General features: G+C 52.8%; 1 protein-coding gene across 4 annotated transcripts in view; it reads right to left on the bottom strand.

Moving 5' to 3' along the window:
• The window catches only part of CDC42BPB (CDC42 binding protein kinase beta), a 98,970-nt gene that overhangs the window by 36,219 nt on the left and 45,966 nt on the right, over window positions 1-16,785 (bottom strand). For all 4 annotated transcript variants that reach the window (XR_015149384.1, XM_086362815.1, XM_086362817.1 and 1 more), the window contains exons 3-7: window positions 13,614-13,697; window positions 10,896-10,991; window positions 8,389-8,537; window positions 2,766-2,859; window positions 738-938 (exon numbers count right to left, since the gene is read on the bottom strand). Coding sequence is in view for 3 of the 4 variants with exons in the window: in XM_086362815.1 (XP_086218941.1) it covers window positions 738-938; window positions 2,766-2,859; window positions 8,389-8,537; window positions 10,896-10,991; window positions 13,614-13,697 (624 nt within the window). In the remaining variant the exon portion in view is untranslated. The remainder of the gene's footprint in view (window positions 1-737; window positions 939-2,765; window positions 2,860-8,388; window positions 8,538-10,895; window positions 10,992-13,613; window positions 13,698-16,785) is intronic.

Here is a 16,785-nt window from a genome sequence, read left to right as displayed (position 1 = left end):
AACAAATTTTTTAAGGAATAACTTTTCTTGAGTTAAGAGAAAGATGCTTTAGGACTTTAATGTTAATCTGCTCCTTATCTGAGCAAATACTGGGAGACCAGGCTGGGAGGAGAGAGCAGACAAGTGAGCACCTGTCTGGGTGAGTGACCGAGCAGGTGGGGAAGGGTGCTGTGAGCCAACCGGCAGAGAGGCTGACCCTGGAGTCAGAAGGACGTGGGGAAAGGTGTAAAAAGAAAAAACACAGATGACAAAAATCTTAGAAGGAAGAAGAAATAATAAACAGAAAATGAGGGAAATAGAAGTGAAAAATGAGTACCTGGGAAAAGGGGGGAAAGCAGGAGGAAAAGAAACAGGCTCAAGAAAGGACTAAGAGCACTACTGTGCTGAGACGTGTGATCCACTCCTGACGACTTCGGGGCAAACAGGCTGGAGGGGCAGAGCTGACGCCTAAGGAAGGGCGGGCACACAGGCGGCAGGGGCCCGAGAGCCCCTTTGGGCAGTTCCCGCCCACCTGGCCCCGCACGGACCTGTGTCTAGCTCCCGAAGCCCACATCTCCTGCAGGGGTTCTGGCCCAACGGACCCACCACCCTCCACCAGGGAACGGGAGCGTCCCCCTCCGCTCTCGTCTCCCGGGTCAGCAGCCCACTTGGACACCCGTCTGGCCGCCCAGCCTGCTCCACCCATCCCTCTTCCCCAGGGACTCGAACACACACGGGGTGGAAGTGCGACGGCTTACTTCATGGTTCATGATCTTCCCGTAGGTCTCCACAAGGGACTCGGCGTAGAACGGGGTCTCTCCATACAGCATCTCGTACATGCAGACGCCCAGAGACCACCAGTCGCACTCGGGGCCGTACTTGCCCATGCCGTCCTCCATCGCCTGCAGGATCTCTGGGGAGATGTAGTCCGGGGTGCCCACGGCCACGGAGGACTGCACCTTAGGGGAGAGGGCGGGCAAGGTGAAGGGAAACCCGAGGACGTCTCTAGGAGACAGTGGATGAAGAAACAATCACAGGATAAACCTGGCACATGGTCATGATTTAAAAACCTCATAATGAAAAATTCAATGCAAATAAATGTTCCTATAGCACTAAACCGGGGCTTCCCGCGTAGCTCTGTCGGTAAAGCATCTGCCTGCAATGTGGGAGACCTGAGTTCAATTCCTGGATCGGGAAGTTCCCCTGGAGAAGGAAATGGCAGCCCACTCCAGTACTCTTGCCTGAAGAATTCCATGGACAGAGGAGCCTGGTGGGCTACAGTTCATGGGATCGCAAGAGTCAGAGACAACTTAGAGCTATTTTTATAGCGTTAAACATCGGACAGTTTCCAGAATGCACCAGACTCTCCTGCCCGCCGGGTTTTTCAATCCCTAGATGCCCACCCAGCCCCACACAGCACTGGAGCCCCACATTCCCCATCGCGGCTCAAAGTGCAGTCCAGGCACCCCGTGCGTCCAGGCCAGGCCGCCTCAGACTTGTACGTGCATGGACACCACACGCTTGCGAGAGAGATTCTAAGATCCTGCCTTTCTGACACGCTCCCAGGGGAAGCTCGGGCTGATCACCCACACCCTACCCTCGAGCTCCAAACTGGAACATCTGGAAGTAGGTCCAGGGACCCGCTGGGTGCTGGACACGCCCTCCGTGGGGAGCTGCAACCATCACGGAGACAACGTGGGGGCTGGGTGTGCTGAGAGGCCACAGACCGGCCTCAGAGCATGTGGAGTCCAAAGGACTGGGGTCAGCAAGACGCGACGACAACAGCCAAGAAGGCCTGTCCTCGAAAAGACCAGCCTCTCCCTGGTCACAGCCCAGGGCCCGGTGGCAGGACTCAGTGGGGAGTCCTCAGGAGTCGGACAGGGCAGCAGGGGACAGCTACCGGGAGGTGAGGTGGGTGAGCCCCTGGGGAAAGGTGCCCAGCGCGCGGGCTCAGACCAAGGCCAGAGCTCCCTCGTTAGAAGACTGGCTTTGGGGACAGCACCAATAGACCCATCACATTAGAAATAAGAGACTGGCTTTGTGGAGAGAGTTAACCGACTCGCTCTTTTTAAAACACTGTCACGTGCTGCCAGCTTTATGTTCTTTTACTGCTGCTTGAAAACCTACAGCAAGGGGTGGGGCAGGGGCTGCTCTCTCTGGAGAAGCAGTTACAGTAGACTTTATGACTCGTGTAGGTTTTTAAAAGACTCCCAAAACACCTAAAACCCAAACTGCAACAGGGGCCACCGGGAAGGATGCAGACGAGTCCCTGACGCAGTGGAGCTGCGTGCTGGAGCCAGCCGAGGGAGGCGGGGGGCCCACCGAGGCCACCTGGCCATCGGGCTCGGGATGGCCACTCTGGGGGTGTCCTCCCGCTCTGCAGAGGGAGCGTCCGCTGGCCCTTGGGAGGGGGGTACCCCCATTCAGGAAGTCCTGCCCCAGACAGAAACGAGAAGGCACCAACACCCAGCTCAGGTCTGCCCACTGGCCGGCTGCCCCTCTCTCACCGTGGGGTCGGCGCCCGGGAGTGGCCCCGGGGATCTGAGGACACCTGAACTCCTCTCTGCAGAAGGCACACAGATCACTTTCTCGAACACAGGAAGCAATCAAGATGTTTTAACCGTAAATAGAAAATTTCAACTGTTTTCTAAATGGACTTGTCTTCTTAATTTACGTTAATAAACTTGGTTTCTTAATTGTATCTCAAATTGAAAATGCAAACAAGCCCCTTCTAACTGCAAGCAAAACACAAAACCAAATGGAAAAGTTTCAACAAAAATACCTACAGTTCCATCGTCATTCATCTTCAAACAGGATCCAAAGTCGGCCAGGCGGATATGACCATTTACATCCAGAAGGACATTGTCAGGTTTAATGTCTCTGTTAGTAAAATAAATACACAGGTGAACCGTTTCCATGCAACACTCAGGTAGGTCACAGCCCTTCACTAGTAGAGAATCACCACAGGAAGCGCTAGTTCGTCACGACAGGACCTAGGAGAGCACCCCTGGGGCGGTGTGGTTGGCGTGCAGCAGTTAATGGTGAACCCCCATTAACCGCTGGGACTGGTCACGGACCGCCCCCCCCGCCCCCCCGCCAGCCCAGGCCTCCCGCATGCTGGGCGCTGCTCTCGACCGGGCCCACAGCAGGGGCTGGACAGCACTTCCTGCCTTCAGGAAGCCTCCCTCCGGCCAGGATGTCAAGACATGAACACGCCAGGCACAGCTGCACAGGGCCTCGGCATCACAAGGCACAAGCCGTGTGGCAACTGCTACAAAGAGACACAAGCGAACAGAGGAGGCAGAGGGACAGCGTGCAAAGGGGGCCAGGTGGCCGAGGCCACCGAGGAGACGCCTGGGCGGGACCTGATGCATATCGGGTCGCATGAGGAGCCGGGGCAGGACGGTGTCGCACGTGTATCCCGGAGCACCACGGGCCCCTCCCCAAGTGTATGTTATAGACGATGACAGGGAAGCTCAGAGCGCAGCAGTCTGCCAGTCACCCCGCACAGGAAAGGGAAGTCTCTCACTCAAGCCGTCATCCTACCGACCGTCCTGTGTACTGGCCAACACCGGGCGGGGAGTGGGGGGCGGTGCGGTGGACTTCAAGGGACTAGTCCTCCTTCCTGGCAGAATAAGTCTGTGTGACCAGACAGCATGACAAGGAACACAAACTTTACAAGGAAGGTGTTCACCAAGAAGACCGCAAGGATGCTCCCAGCAGCACAGCTAGTAACAGCCGCCAAGAGGGGCTGTGACAAGGCCCACCTTCTGCAAGGGGGCTTGAGCATGGACCACCTCAAGTCCCCCTGCAGAAGGGACACAGAAGCCGGGCCACTCTGGCCTGACACAATGCTACACCCTGATGCAAACACACAAAAGCCCCTGCTACTCCCACAACACAGAAAGTCTCACAAACACATGTGAGCAAAAGATGATTAATCCAAAAAAAGTAAAGCAAAAAAAAACAAACCCAAAATCCCTCTAGCCAAGCACTCCAGACTGAAATAAATCTTAAATAAATACTCAGGAGTACGAAAGAGAAAACAACCACTTGTAAAAAAACATTCCAGATAATTCCGTAGTTCTGAAGCAGCAGTCTAACCCCTTTCTCACTTTTGGAAGGTACATTTCAGCTTAATGCATATTGCCTTCTCCAGAGAGAAAGAGAAAAGGCTTGGGCCTGCCTTACTGAGAGCCTAGCAGTCCAGAGAAAGGCTCCATTTGGGGAAACCTCAGTGCCCTGTAAAAAGTACCTGCCAAACCAGAAAGATGATTACAGGAGGAGTTAGCCAAAAAAAAAAAGTGCTGTTCAGGTTTTCAGCTTTACAGTATCTCTGGACAACCTTTTCTTTCTTTTTTCATCAGAAGCGACCAAACAATTAAGATGGTGAAACCTCTGAGACCAAATCCTTGTCCCAGCTCTACCCTGTTCCCAACTGCTCACAGAATGGATCATGTGCCCCTTATGTTGAAGTGGCCACTTATTTGCTCTCCTGCCTCCTTGAAAGAAAGGAAAGAAAATTATGTTTTGCCACTGATTTAGCCATATGAAACTCATCTCATCACCCTTTTCTGGGTCTGAAGCTGCTGTCTCTAAAAGTGCCATCTCATTGTGCTTTGTATCGGTTAGTGCTGGAGAAATCTTGAAAAGCATATGTACAAAACTTTTAAATTTTATATTATTTTGGAACTTTGCTTCTTTGGGGTTGAGGCACACTGGTCACCCCTCTGCCTGTAAGAGCTCTCTACAGTCTGTGGGCTAGCAGTGTGCTGATCTTTTAAAGTTTCTTTCCCTACCCAATCCCCCTTTTTTGATGAGGTTTCAGTGAGGTCTGTTAGGTGTGCATCCTGCAGCTTAATTGACTTAAAATGTTCTCTCCTTTGGTGTCTCTTTGGGGACCAACTGGGAGAAAAAAAAAACCAATAGTGTAACCGTTTTGATACTGAAAATTGATAAATGTCTTTTTGAAATAAAGAACCAGTTCCTCCAAAAAAAAAAAAAGAATCCCTTGATGACTCAGAAAAATAAAAACTACTTTCCTGTTCTAGTGGTTAAAACTGAGCTTCCACTGCAGGGGGCAAAGGTTTGATGCCCAGTCAGGGAACTAAGATCCCACCTGTGACAAGTCATGGCAAAACCAAAGAACAGAACTAGACAAAAATAAGGAGAAGAGAAAAGAGATTTGATTTAACCCAGGGGAGAAATAGAAGAAAAAGATGATCTTAACAGAAATGAAAACTAAAGTGTAAGATGCCACAGAAGAATCAATGTAAATAAAAATCTAGGGCTGCTCTGGCGGCTCAGTGGTAAAGAATCCTCCCACCAATGCAGAAGACACAGGTTCAATCCCTGATGTGGGAAGAGCCCATGTGCCTCAGAGCAACGCAGCCCGTGTGCACGCCACAGCTCCTGAAGCCCCGTGCCCTAGAGCCCGCGCTCCGTGGCGAGAGAAGATAGCCTGATGAGGTCCACCCGCGCGCTCTGCAACCAGAGAAAAGCCTGTGCAGCAACCAAAACCCAGCATAGCCAAAAATAAACAAAAAATTAAAAAAAAAATCAAATGAAAGGCAGTGAAGAAACGGAGGAAAGGATCTGAAAAAGTAAAAATGGGACAAATAATTAAAAAGGGTCAGGGACAAAGCAGCTGGAGACTGAAATGGAAGACAGGTAAAGAAGGCACAACATATACATAACAAGAGTCCCTGAAGAATCAAAACAATAAAACATCATATCTGAACCTGAAACCCAAGACAACTTTCCAGACATTAAAAAAAAAAAAAAAAAAAAGACCTGAATCTACAGACTGAAAGGCTCATCAAATTTAAAAATAAGTAAGTGTCCTGCTTTTTTTGGAGCCAGACCAGTTGATATTGAAAGCTGATATGGAACAACCAACATGTAAGAACAGCTAGGAAAACACTGAAAAGAAAGAGGTGTGATGGGAGACTTGGCCCCATGGAATTTCAAGCCTCCATGATGTGGTCCCAGAGCAGAGACAGAAAGACAATGGAACAGAATAACATATCCAGAAGAGACCAAACTCAGAGAAACTGAGCGTATCATGGAGATGCTGCTTCAGATCAGTGGGCAAAGACATCTAAGTTCGTGCTGGGACAACCGAAGAGCCTTTTAATTAGATAAAATCAGATCCATTCTTTATATAAGAATAAACTCCAAATGGAGTTTATGTAAAAAATAAAACCATTAGAAGAAAACAACCAATAAATTTAATACATTACAAAACCTGCCTGTGGGACCTCCCTGGAGTGGCTGAGACTCTGGGCCCCCAGTGCAGGCGGCCTGAGGTCAATCCCTGATCAGGGAACTAGATCCCTCGTGTCACAAGTAAGACCCAGCACAGCCAAATAAACAATTTTTTTTTTAAAACAAAGAGTTGAATAGAAATGTTAAAATTAAAAACAAAACCCTGCCAGGCTACAATCCCTGGGAGCCTGTGCCTCTTGGGTCTCTGCTCTGCTGGTTTCTGAGGCTGACCTCCTAGGAACGGTGGTGCCCACTGGCGTGCTCGGCCAGGTCGGAGGTCACCGCTGCTTCCTGCAGTGAGCCTCGAAGGGGTCCAGCTGCCAAAGGCGGGGCGCAGCCGCTCTGTCTGCAGGAGCCCGGCTCGGGGGCAGTGGGCACTGCCCTAAGAAGTCGCCATGGCCCACATCCTCCCATGAGAAAGGGGCCCAAAGCTATGGTCTGAACCCGCCGTTATGAACCTCCCGTCATTCTGATGGGAGTCACTCACCTCCGGCCCCACCACAGGCAGCCTTAACTTACTCAGGCACACCCCTGAGACAGGGGTAGGACTGACTTCCTGTTCTATCTAACTCTGCGAACTGTGTTGTTAGACTAGGTCATTCAAGCACTTGGTCTGAATACTGCGTTGACTTTAAGAATGTCAAATTATGCATTTTAATGTTTCCTACTATGCCCTGAAGTTAAAAGATAGAGCAAAGTTTCTACACAACCAATTAAGAAAATCAACAGAAAGCCTTCTACTTAGGGAAAAACAGGAAAGAATAAACTGTTCAAAAGGCAGTCAAATTAATTTCCCTGGAGATCTGTGACAACTACAAAGACATTCATCTCTCCGTAGTGAATTAAGCAAAATTCCATCAAGAAGAGTATAAAATCTGATGTTGAAAACAGAAACAGTGACTGTTATAAAAGCAGGCATAGTGACATTACAGGACACAGGAGAGGGAAGAGCACCTCTGGCCCAGACCTCGGTGCCCTGAAAGCACCACCCGCTAGGGGGCAGTACCCCGGGCTCCCCGTGGCACAGAGACCAGTGCCCGGGCAGGACCGCGTGGCCCCTGGAAAGCTGCCCCCTCCCAGGGCAACACGGTCCCACTCATGGCAGGGCTTGAAGGGCTGTTCCTTTGACACTGGGCACCATCGCCACCCTAGAAGCACGAGCTGCATCTGGTTAGGAAAATCCCTGAGAGGCTCAGAGGCGTGGAAAGTGCTTAGTGAAAGAAGCCGGTGTAGAATCTGCGACCCGTGCAGTTCACACTCAGTTCACACTCACGGTGTTCGAGGGGGAACCGCGTGACACTAACTGGGCCCAGGCGGGAAGGAGGGATGAGAGAGATGTACCTACTTATGTAAAACAGTCAAACCTCCACTTAAACAGACGTGCTCTGAGACCCCCGCCCTCACCCCACAAAATGCAGCAGCAATAGAAACACATTTCTGTTAGTTGGAAATATGCAGGCAAATACCAGAAGAAACAACTATAAATTGACGATAGTTACCTATGGCAGGGGCGTCAGTGTGGAGCAGGACTGAACACTCATGTTTTGTTATAAGCCCTGTACAACTATTTGAATTTCTAAAACTACCGCCATGAAACATTTTGATGAAAAGAAGTAAAACAGAACCAACAACCCCTGCCCCTACCACCACCCAACCCCGCAGGACTGAATCCCTGTCTTAAACAGCAGAGTGAGACGGACACAGAGGTGCAGGCTGGGCAACGACTAAGGCCGCGGTCCTGGCGGCGGGGGCCGTGCGGCGAGCAGCAGGGGGCCTGTCCCACGCTGCCACCCCCGTCTGCCACGCAGGAGCAGTTACACTCGTTCGAGTCCTTTATACTGCTGTGATGGGAGCCCCCTCAACTCAACCCCCCTAATGTTCTGTGGGTGACCGGGAACGAGCTCTGGGGGGGCGGGCAGGGCAGAGCAGGAGCCAATGGCAGGCAGACACCAAAGGACAAGGTGACCTTAGCTGACAGCAGCTGCCACAGAGCAGTGACCCGGGAAGGCACCCCACATTGTGGCAGTCAAAGGGAGGACCCCAACCTCCCAAATTCTCCGCAGAGCCTGGCGATGGGGCTCTAAAAGGAATGCTTCAACACGTTAATGGTGGTTTCCATAAAACACCTAACAAGGTGATTACCTGTGTACGTAATGAAGCTGATGGATGGAATCGATCGCCAACACCATTTCACCGATGTAGAATCTTGCCATATCTTCTGGAAGCTTGTCCTCAAATTTACTGAGCAGGGTCAGTAAATCGCCACCCACGTAGTAATCCATGACCAAGTACTGCAAATAGGCAGGGAAGACAGCATCCATCACCACCAGACCTCATGATCAGAGGCCACGCTCCTGCCGCAGAGCTTCTGGACCCGCGGAGTCTGGAGGGACGGCACCCAAGTGGCTCCTGTTGCCCAGGACGCGCCCCCGGAATGTGGACCTTGAGGCACTCTGGGTGTGAAGTGACACATCCACCAGGGAACAGAGCTCAGTAAATATCTATTCTTGTCAATAAAATTTCTGCCTGCACAACATAACCAGATGGTATCAATACAGAAACCACACTCAATTTACAAATTGATCAGAGGACTGTTGATTTAACCCTAACCCTGGACCCAGAAACTGTTCATACAATGGTGAAAAACCATGGATGCCTAACTCGCCCAGCCACTGGGAAGACTGACTGATAACCAACAGGCTGTGCCCAATAAACCCCAGCTGTCCCCCCTCAAAACAAACATGTATTTTTTCGAATCTAAACAGTCTAACACACCATGTTACCTAGTCCTGGCCTACTGAATCTAATGGATTTCTCTGAGGTCTGAAAGAGATTATTTTAAGATAAATGAAAGAAATTCTACATGACTCCACTTCCTGGAAGCACATGGAGTCCACCACTCAGAGTGAATTCACATGTCACCTGAGGCCCTGCCCTGCAAGTCCCGTGCGGCCACGGCTGGGGAAACGTGCCGGCCGCTCCCCGGGCGGAGGAGCTGGGCTAAGACCAGTTTCCCCGAGGTCCGTGCAGACTCCGTCCACTCAGAGCTCCGTGGCGTGGACATTTCCAGGTTCAGGCAAACCTGGCAAGTCCTTCTCAGAGTTAAAAGTCCTAACAAAGCCATCATGAGTCATTCGGGGCCCAAGCCAAAGGTCTGATTTACCTTTCACTCCAAACTGGTTGTCCTGCACCTGTTCGCTTTTTTAATTAATTTATTATAATTGGAGGCTAATTACTTTACAATGTTGTGGTGGTTTTTCCCATATATCGACATGAATCAGCCACAGGCGTACGTGTGCCCCCTATCTCAAACCCCCTCCCCACCTCCCTCCCCATCCCCTCCCTCTGGGTGGTTCCAGTACACCGGCTGTGAGTGCCGTGTTTCCATCAAACCTGAACTGGTCATCTATTTCACATATGGTAATATGCATGTTTCAGTGCCATTCTCTCAAATCATCCCACCCTTGCCTTCTCCCACAGAGTCCAAAAGTCTGTTCTTTATATCTATGTCTCTCTTGGTATCTCACATATAGGATTGTCGTTATCATCTTTCTAAATTCCACATACACGTTAATATACTGTATTGGTGTTTTTCTTTCTGACTTACTTCACTCTATATAATAGGCTCCAGTTTCATTCATCTCGTTAGTACTGATTCAAATGTGTTCTTTTTAATGGCTGAGTATACTCCCTTGTGTATATGTACCACAGCTTTCTTATCCATTCGTCTGCCGATGGGCATCTAGGTTGCTTCCACGTCCTGGCTATTATAAACAGTGCTGCGATGAACACTGGGGTACACGTGCCTCTTTCAATTCTGGTTTCCTCAGTGTGTATGCCCAGCAGTGGGATTGCTGGATCATACGGCAGTTCTCTTTCCAGTTTTTTAAGGAATCTTCACACTGTTCTCCATAGTGGCTGTACTAGTTTGCATTCCCACCAAGAGTGTAAGAGGTTCCCTTTTCTCTGCACCCTCTCCAGCGTTTACTGTTTGTAGACTTATTGATAGCAGCTGTTGTGAGCGGTGTGAGACGGTACATCGTTGTGGTTTTGATTTGCATTTCTCTGATAACGAATGATGCTGAGCATCTTTTCACGTGTCTGTTAGTCATCTGTGTGTCTTCTGCACCTGTTCTCTTACACGTCCAAGCTCATGCTACCCACACGCACGAGTCACAAAGTGATGAGCTGACACTGCAAGTAAGCCCCAGCTCCAGTCGGAACAAACAGCTGACAAGAACACGGGGACCAAGAGTCACCCCCAAACCTATGTCAGCAGCCCCAGTGGGCAGGGCTGCAAACCAGCATTTGTTGTTCGACGCGCCCGCCAGGGAAACTCGACGGAAAAGCCACTCAGGTCAAGGCGCCAATGTTCTGAATTCCCAGTTTCTTATTCTTACATATAATTCAAGACAGAAAACCCCCATTTCATAATAAACCAAGTGAAGAAAATAAGCACGCTATCTAATGATCAGAGGGAAGAAGTTCACCTGCATGATCACATTGCAACCAACCCTCGGTTTTATCGTCAGATGCACGTTTGGGCAGTGACAGTCCCAGAGAGCCTTGCTCATTCTCAGTGCTGGCACACAAGAGTCAGAACCCCTGGCATGACGTCACGGGCCGGGGCCCTCGGGGCCCACACTTACCAGGTAGTTCTCGTCCTGGAAGGCGTAGTGCAGCGTGGTGATCCACTGACAGTCCCCGTTCACCAGCACGTCTCGCTCTTCCCGGAAACAGGCCGTCTGTGAAGTGGGGAGAAAGCCAGGCTGTGTCCACTGGGATGGCGCCTGCAGGGCGCAGCCCCGAGCAGACGCAGGCTCCGAGGCCACGGCCCCCGCCCTGCAGTGGACAGAGGCTCTGAGCAGACGCAGGCTCTGAGGCCATGGCCTCCACCCTCCAGGCCTGCAGTGGACGGAGGCTCTGAGTGGACGCTGGCTCCGAGGCCACGGCCCCCGCCCTGCAGTGGACGGAGGCTCTGAGCGGATGCAGGCTGAGTGGACAGAGGCTCTGAGCAGACGCAGGCTCTGAGGCCACGGCTCCCGCCCTCCAGGCCTGCAGTGGACGGAGGCTCTGGGCAGACGCTGGCTCCGAGGCTATGGCCCCTGCCCTCCAGGCCTGCAGTGGACGGAGGCTTTGAGTGGACGCTGGCTCTGAGGCCACAGCCCCCGCCCTTCAGGCCTGCAGTGGACGGAGGCTCTGAGTGGACGCTGGCTCCGAGACCACGGCCCCACCCCCCACCCCCCAGGACGCAGGGACCAGGCGCATGGCGTCTCCCCGTGAGGGCTCCCACAGCAGCAGCGGGATCTCTGCTCTCTCCTGCCCCCGTGGCCCCACCCCAAGTGTGTTGGGGCTGCTGAGAAGTCACCTCCCCGCAGGGGGCTCGCACCCACCCCTCCACACGCCCCTTCCAGGGCCAACACGTGAGATTCAGCCCAGCTCACACTTGGACTTGGTGCACAGTATGCCAATTACAGGTTCTGTGTAACCAGGTTTAAATTTAGAAAGCAATATTCAACTCTGTAAATGTGCTCACGCACCATGACCAGTGTGATAAGGTGAGTCATCTACGCCTAAAGCTTTTATAATTTTTAATGTTTACCTTACACATACGTCACTAGAGATTAACGTAACAAGTTACATTACATGTGGCCCAACTAGCTTCTTTCATAAGTCAATCCCTTCCGTAAAAACTTAAACTTCAATAGAATTTGCTACTAGTATTTCTTTCCCTGACTACTTTATTCAGTCCCCAAACTTTCATGTAACAGTATCTTTTCCCCTGAGAAATGCTCCAGTGACTTTCCTGTGTTCACTGACCTGCCAGCGATGACAGGAAGAAGGGCTGCTGGGGCCGTTGGTGATGGATAAAGACGGAGAGGGGAGACACGCAGTGGATGGGGCGGGGCTGGGGGAAGGACGTGGAGTGGACGGGGCGGGGCCGGGAGGGGAGGGGGGGACGAGGAGTGGACAGGGTAGGGCCAGGGAGGGGAGGGGGGGACGAGGAGTGGACGGGGTGGGGCGGGGGGGGGGACGTGGAGCGGACAGGGTGGGGCCAGGGGGGAGGATGCAGAGTGGACAGGGTGGGGCCAGGGAGGGGGGGACGCAGAGTGGACAGGGTGGGGCCAGGGAGGGGGGGGACGCAGAGTGGACAGGGTGGGGCCAGGGAGGGGGGGACGCAGAGTGGACAGGGTGGGGCCAGGGAGGGGGGGACGCAGAGTGGACAGGGTGGGGCTGGGGGGGGACGCAGAGTGGACAGGGTGGGGCCGGGGGGGGGACGAGGAGTGGACAGGGTGGGGCCGGGGGGGGGACGCGGAGTGGACAGGGTGGGGCCAAGAAGGGGGCAGAGAAGGCCGAGTCACGGGACGCCTGCATTTCGAGTCGGGTGACCCTGACACTGGTGACAACACACGTTTGAACAATGACACGTGTAAGGCCGTGTGACGGGTCCAGCTGCAGATGGAAAGAGGACACGAGTGTGGACAGGGGAGGGGAGAAGCAGCATGTGGTTTAAAAGGACAGAGCTGGGTGGCCAGCAGGGAGCTGAGGCGGGAGCACTGGTGAGGGAGGAGGGACGGCCTGCGCTCAGGAGAGCCTCGTGTGTACTGTCCACACGGCGTGGCCACTAGCATCAGCAGGTAAACATCCATGAAAACAGCAAAGGGGCCACCTGGAGTTACCAGGAGGCATCAGAGTGACGGGATGAGAAGGAATTTCCAGAGGAGGAGGGGGTGGTTCTGGAGGGGAGTGCCCGGGGCAGACAAAGGGCAGCAGCGGCCTGGGGGGGGATGGGGGCGGGGCGGGGAGAGTGAGGCCAGGGGCATGAAACAGCCGCCACCCAGGTGGACAAGGAAAAGAAACAGGCTGCCCTGCAGTGGTCACCTACTTTTATTTATAACCTTCCCTCCTCTAGAGGAGGGAGGGCAAAACATTCCCAGATTCAAGAATCCTTCTGCACCGGTAGCAGAACTGAGATAAGATGCCTGAGGGTTTTTTCCTGGCTGCATCAGGCCCGTGACATCTCAGCTCCCTGACAGGGACTGAACCCACGCTCTGTGCAGTGGAAGCTTGGGAGTCCTAACCACTGGACTGCTGCCCCCGCAGACACACCCAAGGGGGCTCTCAAGAGAGAGGCACCTGGCCAGAGCCGACACCGAGAGGGATGGGTGGGAGAGGCTGAGGGCCTGCTGACAGAAAGCAGCAGCTCTTGTCAAGAAGGGAAGGACGGACAGACAGAAGGAAGGACAGAAAGAAAGAAGGAAGGTCCAGATGTGCAAGGACTGTGGTTCTCACCATCTGGGCTCCGTCAGACCTTTCCTGACATAGAAACTGCCTGTTTATGGATTTATTTAAGGCGCCTCACTTACCTCTGCTCTTTTCAGCATTTCCCACTTGTTAAGGATTTTCATGGCGTATATTCGTTCAGTGTTCTTCATTTTGACAACAGCAACCTGTCATACAAATGTGAGTTCAACAAAAATTCAGTTAACGAAGCACAAAAGGTCAGCAGCACATTTCATTAATTACAGAGAAAACTTAACTGCCTGGAAACCCTGGAAAATGAGCTGTTAAGGAAAGTAAAATTTTCTATTTAAGTGAAGATTTGCCCTTTTAAGCATCAAAACTCGATTCTAGGACTTCCCTGGTGACACAACGGGTAAGACCCCACCTGCCAACGCCGGGGACAATCCCCGGCCTGGGAAGGCTGCATGTGCCTCGGGGCAACTACAGCCCGATGCGAAACCCCAGAGCCCACGCCCCGTGCTCGGCCACAGGGGAGGCCACCGCAGAAGTCTGAGCACCACACCCAAGACAGCCCCTGTTCTCTCGCAGCTAGAGAAAGCCCGAGCAGCAAAAAAGGTCCAGTGTAAACAAAAATAAAAATAAATTGATTAAAAAGAAAGTCGGTTCTAGCCACATGCGGCCTGAATGACCTCCGTCGCCGGCTCAGCCCCCATCACTTCGGAGCTGAAGCACCAGAGCACGTGGTCTGCTGGCCTCTCTCTGGGGTCTGCACATTTACACAGCGATGGCTTTGCATTCTGTCAGGGGCTCCCAAGCTCCCCTCCTGCATTCTGGGGCTTCATCTCCCGGCACACCCACCCCCCTCCACCTCTCAGTCCTATGGCCAGCCCTGCACATGCCAGGACTTGCCTCTGGGATTTTTTCTTCACAAGGGCAGTGAGTAACTGGGGTAGGGGATGTCTTCCTATATCTCACTGTTCACTGAACCCAGTGTGGGCAAGACGCACTGGGCAGAGCAGCTGGTGCTCTCTCTGGGCTGGTGCAGCAGCCCTACCGCAGACCATCATGTAGCTCCAAGGGCTTTTCAGGTGGAGCTTATACACGTTTACAGAACAAAAGTGGCCCATGAGGTATGTCGCGACACGCACGTGCGGTGCTGTATGTGGTCTCAGCTGTTACATAACCATGTATTTACAAAACGAGGGTGAGAGGCTGTGGGACAAGATAGCCTGAGCACCACCGTCTCGGCTAATTTGCTCTTTTCCTACAGGGAGCTCCAAAGTGTAAGCTGGGCAGATTCACTTCTTTGTGCCTCAGTTTCTACAACTAGGAAATGGACAACAGCAGGACTGTCCTAAGCCTGCCGTGTGAATCAAGACTCGACACGCTCAACACGGCTCAGGGTGGTTTAGGAACATAGGTATTAGCCCTCAACATGCTGGCTGTCAGCCATATTCGTCAAGGTACAACTCAAATGCCACCTCGTCCAGGAAGTCCTCTTGGACTGCTGCTGCTGCTGCTGCTGCTGCTAAGTCGCTTCAGTCCTGTCCGACTCTGTGCGACCCCAGAGACGGCAGCCCACCAGGCTCCCCCGTCCCTGGGATTCTCCAGGCAAGAACACTGGAGTGGGTTGCCGTTTCCTTCTCCAACACATGAAAGTGAGAAGTGAAAGTGAAGTCGCTCAGTCGTGTCCGACTCCTAGCGACCCCATGGACCGCAGCCCACCATGCTCCTCCGCCCATGGGTTTTCCGGGTGAGAGCACTGGAGCGGGCGCCAGTGCCTTCTCCTGGTCCCATCAAATCTGAAATGAACCCTTCCATTGCTGCACATGAGGTGTGAGGTCTGCACCGTCGTACGGCGCCTCCTACCCTATATAAACAAATCACTCACTCGTTGCCCTAAGTCCCCATCACAAAACCATAAGCAGTGATACTGACCCCTGCACCTGGGCTCTGCTGCCAAGGACTGCCACACACAGGGATAGGACAGAGAGTTACAAAAGCAAACCACTTATTCCCCTGCTTTCTAATCACCACCACACAGCAACATCATCGCAGCGGCCACAGGGGTGACATGCACAGAACACCGCCTGTGCCCGGGCTGTGCGGAGCAGCAGACCCTCTCCCTCAGCTCGCCCTCTCCAGTCCTAGATGGTGGCTCCTTCTAATACCGTCACAGGTGTGCCATCTGAGGTGCAGAGCCTCATTCCCACAGGTGAGTGCTGGGAAGGACTGTCTTAGCACAATGGTCACAATTAGATATAATCCTCCCAGAGCCTGCAGAGGGTCGGAGGTACGTGCCCTGCACGGCTGGGCTCCCAGCCAGGGTCCCCTCCGCATGAGTGCCCATAACCACCCTCTGGCCCTCACCCCCTTCACCTCGTCACCGCCACTCCAAGGGCCGCTCCCCTCACACCACACCTAAGCGGCTGTCTGTCCGCTGCCGATTCAGAAATCACTGACCAAACTCACTACAATTCTGAATAAATTAAGAACAACAACAAATGAACATTTAGTGGGCTCTCCAACACGTCTAAGGACAGGAACTCTGAGCACACGCTGTCATCATCTGAGGAGTGTCTATTTCTTCCTGGGAATCAGCTATAATCTGGGTGGGTAAGATATTAAGTGGAGGAAAAAAACCTGCTAGTACTTAGTACAGAAACAGTCTAACCTGGTAAGCAAGGCAGAGCTGCTGACCTTTGAGAAAAAGAACGCGATTCTGAAAACGACAAGCATCAGTGACGACCCAGACCTTACCAGGAACGACACGCAGACCACAAGAGAGCGCGGCTCTCGAGAGGAGCCCTGCCAGGGCACAGAAAGCTTTCAGAGAGCACCCAGGACGGTTCTGATAAAGTACACGCGCACAGAGGCAGGGGAGGAGGGGGAGGGAGCGCAGGCGAGAGCAGCACAGCTATGCCACGATCAAGAAAATGAGATGAAACGCCAACAAAACGGTATCTGAGTAAAGGGCTGGACCGGTCTCTGAACCGCTCTATGCACACAGCTGTTCTCTTAATTTGAACCTGTTTCTAAACAAAGCTTTCACAGCTCTGCTTCTTTAAGTCATCCTAGGAACAAGAGGCAGCAGCGCAGGGTGGCTGGACACGCGGGCTTTGCGTCAGGCACAGGGGTCAGCGCTGTCCCCCACCGCCCACCTGCGGCCAGGCCCCCGCTCTGCGACTCAGCCTCGCACCTTCTCCATGTCCATGAAAGCATGTGAGGCCTGTGGTGCCCAGCACACGGTCACCCTCAGGGACCTGCCGTCACGTCCAAAGCCATGGCCCTGGG

This window comes from Bos grunniens, chromosome 21 (genome assembly GCF_055505025.1).
Source record: "Bos grunniens cultivar Pamir isolate PY7600 chromosome 21, Bosgru_T2T1.0, whole genome shotgun sequence".
NCBI classification, from domain to species: Eukaryota; Metazoa; Chordata; class Mammalia; order Artiodactyla; family Bovidae; genus Bos; species Bos grunniens.
Note: the sequence above shows the minus strand (reverse complement) of the source record. Positions and strands in the feature narration are given on the sequence as shown.